Below are 12,745 nucleotides of genomic sequence, written 5' to 3'. Positions count from 1 at the left end.
GCAGTTAACTCATTCTTTGAACCTACCGACAGAACATCAAAGACTAATGGTTATTTTTATTACAAAGCAAGCTGATCTCAGAAGCCGACTTTGGTTACTTTTTTTGTAAAGGATATCAATACAAAGGTTATTTTATTACAAAGCAAGCCGATATCGGAAGCTAACTATGGATTATGTGAAGTGAGCAGATTTTAAAAAAGAATTTTTTTTTGAATATACAAAGACGATAGATATGGAAGTAAACTTGGGTTCATTTTGAACTGTATTCATGGGAATTTTGAAAATAAATTGAAACACTGGAGCAAATGTTAAAGTGACACAATATAGTGCTTTGTGCACAGATGTCTATGACCCAGCAATATTTGGAGAAAATAAAATCATGTGATGAATTTGTGAAGGCCAGAAGAGAAGCAAATGATTTTACAAACGATAGGGAAATAATCAACCGATATATTGAAGACAACTGCCATTCATGCATGGCATGGTGTTAGGTGCAAAGTAGCCAAGATTAATTTATATCCAGGTCTATTGTATGACAGTATCTCACAAATAAAAATCATTATTTGAAAACACATTCACTTGAGTGCATTACTATTTACCTGCAGACACCAGTGCACCTTTGTATTAATTATTACTACAGATGTCAAGCACATAGAAGCCCTGGTGGTAAATAAACACAACTGGCAGCAGCAGTAAACTTCTTCTTTGAACTTACCGACAGGACATCAAAGACAAAGGTTATTTTTATTACAAAGCCAACCGACTTTGGACTCGGAAGCCGAATTTTTTTTAAAGGATATCAATACAAAGGTAATTTTATTGCAAAGCAAGCTGACCTCGGAAGCCAACTATGGATTCTTTTAAGTGTGCCGATTTTTTTATTTTTTTAGCTTTGAATATACAAAGACTGTCGAGATATGGAAGCTAACTTTGGTTCCTTTTCACCACTATTCACATAAATGTTGAAAATAAAGTGAAACAATGGAACAGTTTTTAAAGTTACACAATATAGTGCTTTGTGCGCGAACATCGATGACCCAGCATCATCCAGAAGATTTGGAGAAAATAAAAACGTGACGAATTCTTGAAGGCTAGGAAAGAAACATGATTTTGCTGACAGTATGATCTTTAACATGGATGAAACTCTAGTATACTTTGATCGCATTCCTGGATGGACTGATGATAAGATGGGCGTCAAAAGTGTGAGAATTAGCAAGACTAGTGCAGATTTTTAAAAAAATGTGACTTTTATCCTTGCAGTTTCCACTTCAGGTGGTGTGTTGCCTCTAACAATTTTTCACGGTATGAGAAAGCTAAAACAAATATTCATGTACCAAAAGAATAGATCATACGTGTGCAGGAGAAGGGTTGTGTTGATGCTGCTGCAGTGGATTAAAGACTTTTATCTCAAGTACACAGTTTTATATTTTTTTAAATAAAATTTCAGCTGTAGTGCAATTTCCGACATGTAATTTTCGAATGATTTAAAGGGTGTCCCGCAACTTACAACTCTAAAAAAACGATGTGTCCCAGAACATACAGTGCACAAAAAAATTACTTTTAAAATTAATTTATGGTGTCCCAACAAAAACGGTGTCCCAACATATACAGTATACCATTTTATTCAGCAGTTCACCATTTAAAGTGCTTGTCAAGATGTGTATATTTTTGTAACTAATTATACATCTGGTTTCTTTGGCTTGACATGAATGGTTGTTGAACTCAGCTTGATTTGCACATTGATCCCTGTAATAAGCATTCTGTCATAGTTTGAACCTTGCATCAAGGAGGTTTTACAAATGTTCTCTTATAATACGGGCTATCTGGAAGACCCAGAATGGCTACGTCCCAGCATGTTCATCTGCTGGCTGGTCATACTGATAAAGGCAATTTTCCTTTAAAAGTTGCGAAGAATATCAGCTTTTTAAGATTGGGAAATTATTAAGGGAGATACTTTTGAATCCGAAAATGGCATTAAATATAAGTCTGATGTACATGCTGGATGGACAGAAATAGACAGCATGATGGTCAGCCTCTCATTTCTGAGGTATTACAAAATTAAATGTAGAAAAGGCTACTTGACAAATTAAAATATATACAATTTTAAAGTAGATTGCACTTTTCATTTCTTTTCTTCTCAAAATTTAGCCCTGTGGGACCATGTGCTACAAAACCACAGCCCTAGCAGAAAGGTTACAATAAATCGAATAAATAATAATCTAAAAATGAAATTAAGAAGTAAAACTATTTATTTGATCAAAATACCTGTTTGAACAAGTAGACTATGGCATTAATGGACTTAAAAATCCTAATGCAGCATTATGGAAACTTATATCTGGCATAGTAGACAGAAGATTGCTAATTCAAGAAAGTTAAACATTGGAAAAACTTATGTTAGTGCAAAATCTTATTTTTGGAGCTGAAAAGACAATGTAAGTTATTCCAGCTTGCTGTGTATATGCCCCTTCAGACAGCAAACTGAGAAAGTGTTTTCTCAGTAAAGAAAAAATATTCATACACAGATAAGAAACAGATTAAGGTGAGAAACAACAGGTTAATGCTTGTAGAACTAGAGCAAACATCTTTTAACACATTAACCCCTAGCGACGAGTTAACGTGGCAAGAGGTAATAGTCTACTGCCGAGCTCTGTAGCGTCATGGTCATGTATGATACACTAAAGTGGGTGGTATTATAGAAAGGTAGATAGATGTAGCTCTACATTGATACCAAATAATCTGGAATATCTAGTTGCACTACCAAATACAGATTTAAAAAACCCTCATTTTTGGACCCAACTTTTTTCTACCCAAAATTTTCCTGTGGTCGGAATCCAATTTTGTGTCCGGATTTGAGACTTTTTGGTCTCAGATCTAAGGCAAACCGGTATGAACTGCAAACAGATAGATGAGCATTTGCAAACAGTAGGATAAGATGGGCATTTGGAATAAAGAGTGGTCTCGATACAAAAATAATGGCTCTGTTTAGCAAGAATAAAATAAAAAAAGAACTTTTACCCTTCTGCTCATGCACGAGCCAAATAGTCAATGAAAAACGATGCTTCTAACACAGTAGGCAGTATGTTATTGAAAGATCACCTGGGATTTGGTGTTTTCGGATCTGTTTAGAAATAGCATTCAAAATGTGTTTCCTACTCGATTTTCAGGCAAAAATGACGAAAATCTCCACAGGTTAATGTGTTAAAGATTTTGATTTCAATTGGGGTCTTACAGAGTGGAGCAGGAAGTGTTATGTGAATATTGAACTATGGCCTTTTTTTCCCCAACTGCTCCCTTATTTTTTATGACAAGGGGGAAATTGCCCCCTAATGTTAAAATCCTGTGAGCCTCTGCATTATGTATGCTAATCATTAATACGTATGTATGTACAGACACCCTTAGCAAGCATCCTGATCAGCTGTAAACAAACTCTGATTGGTTACATGATTTTTTTTGCAATAGGACAGCAAGTGTGCTGTATGCAAACTGAATGTCAAGTGCAACTGTTCGGGTTTTTTGTAAAAATAGATCCCTAAATTTTACTCAAGTAACCTTGATAGTGGACAGACAAAGACAGTTTGTCTAAAACTTCGATAATTTGTCAAATGTTGAAGATATAAAAGTATTTAAGTTTTCTTTACTCAAACACAATATAAAATGACTCCACAATGAACATCTTACTATTTTATTTACTAAGCGTATTATAACAGGATAAGTCATTGCACATCATATAACTGGATGGACAGACACATCTCAAGTAACAGATTGGTGATAAAAATTACATTTTTCTGTATTATTTTTCCAATCACCAAGACAATTTTTACAGGTTAGAAATCAGAATACTCAAGTTTGTATCAAACACCCAGTTTTATATACTTACAATGATAAAGAAAAAGCTATTCTAATTTTTTATTTAGACCAGTAATGTCACATTTTGATCTGTTTAGAATGTATTGTTTTAATAAACAACAGGAAAATAATAATTAACAAACATTATGTATCCAGACTATCTTTATTTTCACAGTAGCACATGAACATATATAATAAGTAATATTTATGAGCAATTAAAGTCTGAAATGCTTGTCGGGGCCTGTGTTTGACAAACACTAGTATAGGACAGTAGACTGTACACACAGCCACATATAATGAGCTTCTGTTTAACAAACACTAGCATATGACAGTAGACTGTACACACAGCTATGTATAATGAGCCTCTGTTAAACAATAGCATATGACACTTGACTGTACACACAGCTACGTATAATGAGCCTCTGTTAAACAATAGCATATGACACTTGACTGTACACACAGCCACATATAATGAGCTTCTGTTTAACAAACACTTGCATATGACATTAGACTGTACACACAGCCACATACAATGTACTGAGCACTTCAAGTACTGGGCAAAACTGGATCATTTAGATGCAGAAATCAGTTTCAGGATTTAAAACCTAAATTTTATCCTGGGGGAAAAGTGCTAGAGTCAACAGTGAAAAACTGGGACAGTCAGCCAATAGGAACACAGAGGGTTATTTTTGTTACTTTAGTCATGTTTAGTGTACCATGTTATTTTAATTGTGCTTAATGTACCAGATTACTTTATTATTTTTAATGAACCATATTACTCTAATCATCCAGGCCATTCTCAGTACTTTGTTTTTCTTTCATTTTTTTCTGTAGAATGCCTTATGGACCCAAGGATCCACATTTACAAAATGGTAACCTGACTCCTCCAGTTATTACTGTAACTGAGCTTTTGAAACATGGAAAGTTAAAGTAAGAATAGAATTTAAAACATACTGTAGGTACTGCATTTTATGATCTTCTTTTACATTTCTCTTATTGGAGGTTATCATAAATCTTGTTAATCTTGGGACATGAAAAAAATCAATCAATTTTGTGTCCCAAGACTTGTATGCATGTAAAAGATTTATCATTTTCAGTGTCTCAAAAAAACTTATAAACATAAAAAATGTCAAGACAAAACAGCAGTGACCAGCTTTTTAAAGTACCATGTCACTAAACTGTTATGAACTATTACAGGTAAACCACCAATTTTCCGGCATCCTTTGTTTCCAAAGTGCCAGATTAACAGTTGTACCAGACCAACTGAGGTTATGCATCACCAGTATAATGCAGTTTCATCTGCATTATACACCTGCTCAGGACTGAGGTGCTCATCAACTACAAGCTTCTGAAATTTGTCCACATACTCGGCAGCTCCTTTGTGGTCTGTAGACCGTTTTTCCCCACACACTTTATGCACGAAATTCTATGACACTTCTTGAACCTTTGAAGCCATCCTTCACTATAGTCGCACTCATGTCCATTACCATCCTGCCCTACAAAACCACTCTGTCACTCTGACGTCGAAACTATTCCACCATCACTCGGTCATGCTCAGTACTCTCACCATCTTTCATAGTTTTTCTAATGTTTATTTGCTTCTTGCAATCATTGTCTGAATAAAATTTCTCAATTTTGTCCGTCTGCTTCTTTATATCGTAAACAGTTAATGAACCAGTACCATATGCGTCACACAGCTTTCGCATGGAAACACCACGGTCCATGACTCCAGTTTTTTCAACAGTTCTACTTGTATTGATATTGACTGGTGTTTACTTTTGACTCCACCACTGACACTTGCATCTTTCATAGAAGCCATAGCTATTGTTAAATGTAAGTAAAATAAGCTAAGAATCGCACAAAATACACGTATCACCAACAACTGCAGTGTAAACCAAGCGAGTGTGCACCCTGTGAACTAATTTGGCAGTGTCTGGAATTTCAAGTACCCGCTCGTAATTTTGTCCTGATTAAAAGAGGTGCCAGACCATCCATTGCCGGAAAATCGGTGGTTTACCTGTATGATTGTTTTTATTATTTTTCATGTGGATATTTTCTGATCTTTCCAAAATGAAATAAATTGAAGGTAAAAAAAAGACTTCATAATTCATGGGCCATTTAGAGTTTATTGGGGAGATCTATACTATAAAGTACTTTACTTACACAGTGCAAATCATGCTTATTGCAACTTATATCCTTGTTTATTCCCAAAAATAATAGATACAGATTTGCTTTATTCAATCTTTTTACCAGACTGCATTTTTTTCAGATGACATTTCAGCTTGTCATACATAGCAGGTTTATATACTTTGATCAATACACTCACAAATTACTGTCTTTCAATGATATGTGAAAAGGTACAAACATTTAATTGTATAAGCCATATAAACTATTTGCTCTTCAGCCACTCTGATGGGACAGATACCCCAAGATTTTAAATGTTTCATTTTCACATGAAATTAGTTGTGAATCAATGATCTAGTATCCTATCTTCAATAAAATAACTGTTGGAAGTTAACCGTTAATTTTCTTTTCAAAATATTGCTTGTCAGATCATTGCAGTCATTTATTTGTAACTTGCATAACAGGATGGAATAATTAGATATGTAACTGATGATTTCTTTTATTATCTGGATAATAATTAACATAAATCTATTATAACTACATAATGGATAAAATCAACATTATCGTCAGCATCTGTAAGGTTATTATGTATTATAAAATGTCAATTTATCATGTACTTATAATCTGTAATTACAACTTCAAACATCACATTAGGATTATACAAGTAATTCTCATGTTAAACATTTTCTTGCTATCTTAAAAAAAGATAATAATGACCGTTTACAATTAGCACAAAACAACAAAAGATGTATCATTGTTTCATGTTCCATTAAATTTGTATTAAAGCTTTATTAGGGTAGAAATTTTAATTCGTGTAACAAGGACATCAAACAAAATTATATTTCTCTAGTTAAAATTCATAAAATATTTGGAAGTCAGCAATTGACAGGTTTGGTGCAAGAAGTGCACCACATCTTTTGATAATTTTTTGTAGCCCCTTTATTTGCCAACATTTTGTAAACATTTGGCTGCCAATGGTAATTCAGATGTAATCTAAAACAGAAATATTAATATACAGTGTATTAATTATTTATATGTTGGGTCTGTAATATGTTAGTACATATATGTACTTGAAAATATTGATTTAGTCCTATATTTATATTTTGTTACATTGTGTTCATTTGCAATAAATAATACTGATTCTTTATGCACCACTTGGCATTTATGTATACTCTGTCGCATGCCTACTTGCTTATGCACACAGGTTGGTCAGAAATAAAAACATTTGATTCTAACTGCAAAAAGACCAAATGTCAATATTATTGCTAGTTTCAGGCACGTCAGATAGATAGATTGGTATAGGATTTCAGTCAGGTTTATTAACATTACAGATGTTTTATGTACAACACCATAACCCTTTTACAGTCCATAAATGTTACACGAGGCTGGTTTCAATGTATGTCATAAACGAACATCTCATGAGTGTAGAGAAAATACCGGTGTTCCCTCACTGAATTCTTTCATTGTAATGGTCATCATGTATTTTTGATTAAAGATAAACAATTTATGTTAGGTCTACTTGCTTACTGTTTAAAGAGTTTTCTTATTTTGTTACATGTCACTTAACTTACCACCTCACACAACAGTCACATAACAGAAGTAAGAGTAAATGGGATTTCTGGCTCAGAGACCATAAGAAGCGTCCAAACAAATACACAGACGACGTTTTGGCCTCTGGGACATATATCTCAGGATATATCTGATTAAAAAATTTAAAATTGTATTAGGGATGACAACATTTGGGGCTTTATTACAGAAGTATTTGTTTGGATGCTTTTTAGGGTCTCTGATCCAGAAACCTCCCTTTATTCTTAGTACTGAAAATATTTATCTATTAAATTACTTTTTCACCAGTTATTAAATTATCAACAGTAGCTGTTATGAATATCTCGTCATCGTGATGGTAAAGACAGAACTTAATTCTTCCCCTAACTCGATGACAACTCAAATGGATCTCTCATTGTGTTCTTACTGGTCTGTACTTGCTACCAGCAGCAAAAACTTTTGAGCGATCAAGATCAATGGTAAGTTTAGTGTATATTTGTTGACTGATCGGATCATGGAAGTTGTTGAACCTTGCTAATAGTTCCTGACATAACAGATCAAGATAATTGAAATTAAAATATTACTTATCTCAGCATGGTAAAAAAGGACAAATCTTGATAGTGGTGAACTACGACATGGAAGGATAAAAATTTGCAAATGGTCAGTCATGATAGACTACTTGGTGTTCTGGTAGATAATAACCTATCATGGACTGAACATATCAAACATATCAGTAAAAAAAAGTCAATTCAAGTTTATGGCTTCTCAGTAGGATAAGACATTTTTTCCCTGAAAGGCACAGAAAACTATTTTATAACAGTTACATATCATCCTATTTAGACTACTGTAATACAGTATGGGGTAATTCAAATGATAAAAACATAGCAAAGCTGGCACATCTTCAAAAAAGAGCATTAGGGCTAATAACAATCCAGAAAGAAAGCAAGGAAAATTTAGCTAGTAAGTTAAAAATACTACCTAATTAAATACCGAATCTGTTTGAGAAAAGCCAAATTAATGTACAGGATATCCCATAATAGTGCTCCTGAATATTTACAATCACTATTCCAGTATAGGCTACCTGGTAATACTCCCCACTTGTGATCCATGTCTACCAAACAGTATAAAGTTTCCAATACTCTGGAACTCTGCTCTGGAATAATATTCCAGTTGAGATTAGAAATGCCCACTCTGTTTCCTTCTACCAAACCCAGTATATCCAGTGGCTTCAGAAATGCAGCTAAAATAAATAAATTCCTTTGTATGAGGGCCTCAGGGTAGATTACTTCTTAGCTAATTGTGTTACCCACTTTAAATAAGGACATTATTATTAATATTATTATTATTATTGGTATTATTATTAAATATGCTGAATCACATGATCTTATAAGTGAAAGTTTTAGTTTGTTGATGATGGAAAATCCATTGCCAAATCATATTCCGGAAATTTCATTGTTAATTTCAACTGTCAACGGTTTATTGTCATTCATCAGATTTTTAATTTTTCTGCTATTGTCATTTGTAATTATTAATTTTTCGAACATTATTTCTAAAGTTTAGAGAACATTTATTTAGATAAATTTAGTTAGAAAAGATAAAATCAAGTATATCAAACTTCATCGTCGTACTATAATGATCGAGTGCAAGTGTATCTATTCTATTTTCACAGCATCATTTTCCATCAAAATTTGACAATGCACATTTTATAATAATGTCAGTCTCAATTTTATGATGATTTGTTCTAATTGCCATTTTTTAAATAAAACTAATACCATGACCTTGTGCATAAAATAATCAATAAAATTTATAAACGTTTTAAGAAATTCTTTTGGTATTCCTTTGGCTTTTTAAATACTTTATTATTAGCTAATCGAACTGCATACAATTTTGAATGTAATCCAATAAACTCTGCTATTATAGCAAAATTCCTTTCATCTTTAAACGTACCAATAAGTTTTTTGTTTGTATTATCCTGAAGTCTTCTGTTGCAAGGATAATCTGACAGATCAAATAGTTGTTGATTATCATCACACTCAGTTTCATAAACGAGCAAATCTGTATCAGTGACAAGTAATTTACTTGATGGCCGCTTTATTTTGACAAAAATTATAGTGAAAATCGTACATGAGCCTTTTGGATAAATCAAGTACGGCAGCTCCAACGTCACTTGGTTTATTCAACTTCAAATTTGTTTTTCTACATTGAACTGCAACGAGATTTTCATTAAAGATTTTTTATACTGACAAAATCATCGTCGGAAACTAACTTATTTCTGCAATTGATATAATTTAATAATTTCAGTATTAACTCATTTCTGAATATTTTCCATTGTCTTGGCAAAAACAGAATTGTTCATCAGCTTGAAGAATTTTTTTTCAAAGTCAGTGACAGTGACTGTTCATCTGCAAGAGTTTGAAATTATATAACTACTCATCCACTGCGAATGATTGAATTTTAGCACATGATAAACTTTCCTTAGCACATGTTCGGCATCAGCTGCTTGATTAAGCAATTTTTATAATATATAACATAATTTCTTATGCCAAGCAAATTTGGAACAAGCTTACTTACCATTGAATTTTTTTTAATCGTCTGCCATCACACGTTCTTGCGATAAAAAACTATAATCGATTACCATAGATTCTGCACAAAATAGATAGTTGTTGTGAAGATTATATAACGAAATAGGATAATCCAAATCTACTTCAACAAAATAACTAACATTGTCATGTATATCTTTTTCTGTTTCCACCAGATTTTTCCAGAGATATCCAACAAAATCTGCCATATGGCATTAGCTCTGACATAGCATATCCATACAAATTTTGTGTCGGCTTAGATATTGTATTTCAAAGGAAACTTTTTATTGTAGTTCAACATGTACTTGTTGTTTGCTGATGAATATTTTTTTGTAATAACCGAAATTCCACCACATATTCCCTTTTCAATAAAATTCACATCGGTCAGCAACTCCAACTTTTCCTTACTAAATTTCAATAGAGCATCCCATGATAAACCAGGTGGAGAATAATACCAACATGGATCTAGTCCGTAATTGTTATAGCTGACCGTACGAAAACTTTCAAATACATCTGATAACAATAATACATCAATTTTCAATTATAAATCAAAATAATCACCAAATGTTTTACAGCTAAATTTATTCCAAATATCAAGCATGTACTTGTATTCATCATTGGATATATTTTCATTTTTTAGTGCAGAATAAAATTTATCTCTGTTAGGTTTCGTCAGACTTAGTCCAGTCGTTGAGATATTCATGTGGAAATATTCCTTTTTTGTTAGTAAGCTTGCCTTGTCTCCAAAACTTTCATTAAGATTTTTAAATTCACTACAGCCACAAATGTGCTCATCCAATGACACTGCCATAAACTGCAGGCTGTCAGTAAGTCACAGCTTACGTAAAGTAACATACTTTTCAAATTATTTGAAATACATTTGATTGTGTTTTCAAGTTTTAAACACGCCTTCTACTATAATATGACTGTCATATCCTCAGAAATTGTGAAGAACAACTGGAATGAAATCAGGAGCATGAAAATTTGAATTACATGTGTCATGTGCTGGGCCACAGTATTGTCCTGTGAAATGGCAATGATCTCGCACACAATCGGTTTCTGACAGTTGTAATTCCCAAATATAACAATTTTCTGCATTTTCAAATTCAGTTTTTATTGTTGTGACGTCAACTTTTTGATTGGAACAGTTCGCTTTTTTAACTGATTGAAAATAACATCAACTTTGCTGATTAACTGCTTGAGTAGCCAAATTGCTGGACTCTCCTTACCATGGTAAAGTTTTTCCAAGTAAAACGCATTTAGATTTTGTTCCAAGGTATGGATCATCGATTTCTTTGTCACTGTTGACACATAATTTTGACAGTATAACATGATATTGTTCTAGAAATTTTAATCCTTTATGTGCCTCAAGTTCACGTTTTACTGTTGGTTGAAGCAAATGAAAAAGATTTGTTAATGTAAAATTTTCTAGTACCTTTTGGTTATCAAATCAGTAGCTATTGTCAGATCCAGCGAAAGCTGTTGCAGTTTTCATTGGGGTTCCTATCAAGCTCTTTTTAGCAATATCTCAACTTAAACACGTTTTAGAAATTTCTAATTGATTTCTCAAAATACGTACAGTTAGAGATATAAAAAGTATTAGTAGTGACAAAAAATGTGATGATGGTAAGAGCAAATGACCAAGAATACTATTACATTCATACCAGGTACAATTGTTATGTGGTAAATATACTAGGGTCAGTATAAGGATAAATTCAAAAGTTCCTGTGGTAGGCCAACACTGGTCGGTTATAAAATATTGGTAAAATCGGAAGGTATATGGAAATGTTTCAGAAAGATTTCATTTTTTTTGTGATGAAATTCCGGAAGGACAACGTGTCTATCTGCCATGTTAATGATTCAGTTAGCGATGATAATATTGTCAATTTATCTTTGCAAAATGAATAATCAACTTCATCCAGTACTTAATCTTTTACGAGTCTCATGACCAAGGAATTGTTCGAAATCGAAAAACAAAAAAATCATTGGGAAATTGGCAGAATAGCAGATAATTGCTTGTTGTTGTTTGTGGTAGTAATACAAATTTTGTTGTTTATCTTTCACATCGCTTTATCTACAAAATTTTGAATGGTCCTATTCCAGATGGTTTAGTAGTCAACCACATTAAAACAGACAATTTCATTGAAAATCTCAAACTTGTCACATCAAAAGAAAACAACAAAATGCAGACAAGGACATGATGGATCTAATTTAAAAAATCATGCTAGACAAAAAACATCAGTTAATATAGAAACAGAAGAAAAAAATCAAGTTTATGTCAATCTATGTTGCATCAAAATATTTTCTGAATAATCCTGGCACAATTAGTTTTTTTGCTGATGCTAAGACAAATTCAGCAGAATCACAAACAGTGTTTGAAAGAATAATCTTTCAATACGGCAATTAATTATCAGTTAATATTCGTATTAGTTAATGTCGGCTAATGTAAAAATAACATTAAATCATGATGTAATTTTTGGTATATTTTATCGCATATATAAAATGTTCTTTTGACACTTTTTTTTCTCCGTCTGCTTTTTAAAAAAACCTGTCATTGTTTTCTTCATTGTCAAAAACAACTGATTCTCAGTTGTTATCTAAAATGGCTTTTCAAATTGCCTCATCTAGTTCATTTTTGTATAGCTCAGGGT

At 32.8% G+C, this 12,745-nt stretch overlaps 1 protein-coding gene across 1 annotated transcript in view; it reads left to right on the top strand.

The window, feature by feature from the left end:
- The window catches only part of LOC149799882 (retinoblastoma-associated protein-like), a 140,405-nt gene that overhangs the window by 25,117 nt on the left and 102,543 nt on the right, over positions 1–12,745 (top strand). Inside the window, exon 4 of the mRNA XM_089959327.1 lies at positions 4,681–4,776. Within this exon, the coding sequence (XP_089815453.1) occupies positions 4,681–4,776 (96 nt within the window). The remainder of the gene's footprint in view (positions 1–4,680; positions 4,777–12,745) is intronic.

The sequence above is a fragment of the Sinohyriopsis cumingii genome, chromosome 5 (assembly GCF_028554795.1).
Source record: "Sinohyriopsis cumingii isolate HCF-2022 chromosome 5, ASM2855479v2, whole genome shotgun sequence".
NCBI classification, from domain to species: Eukaryota; Metazoa; Mollusca; class Bivalvia; order Unionida; family Unionidae; genus Sinohyriopsis; species Sinohyriopsis cumingii.
Note: the sequence above shows the minus strand (reverse complement) of the source record. Positions and strands in the feature narration are given on the sequence as shown.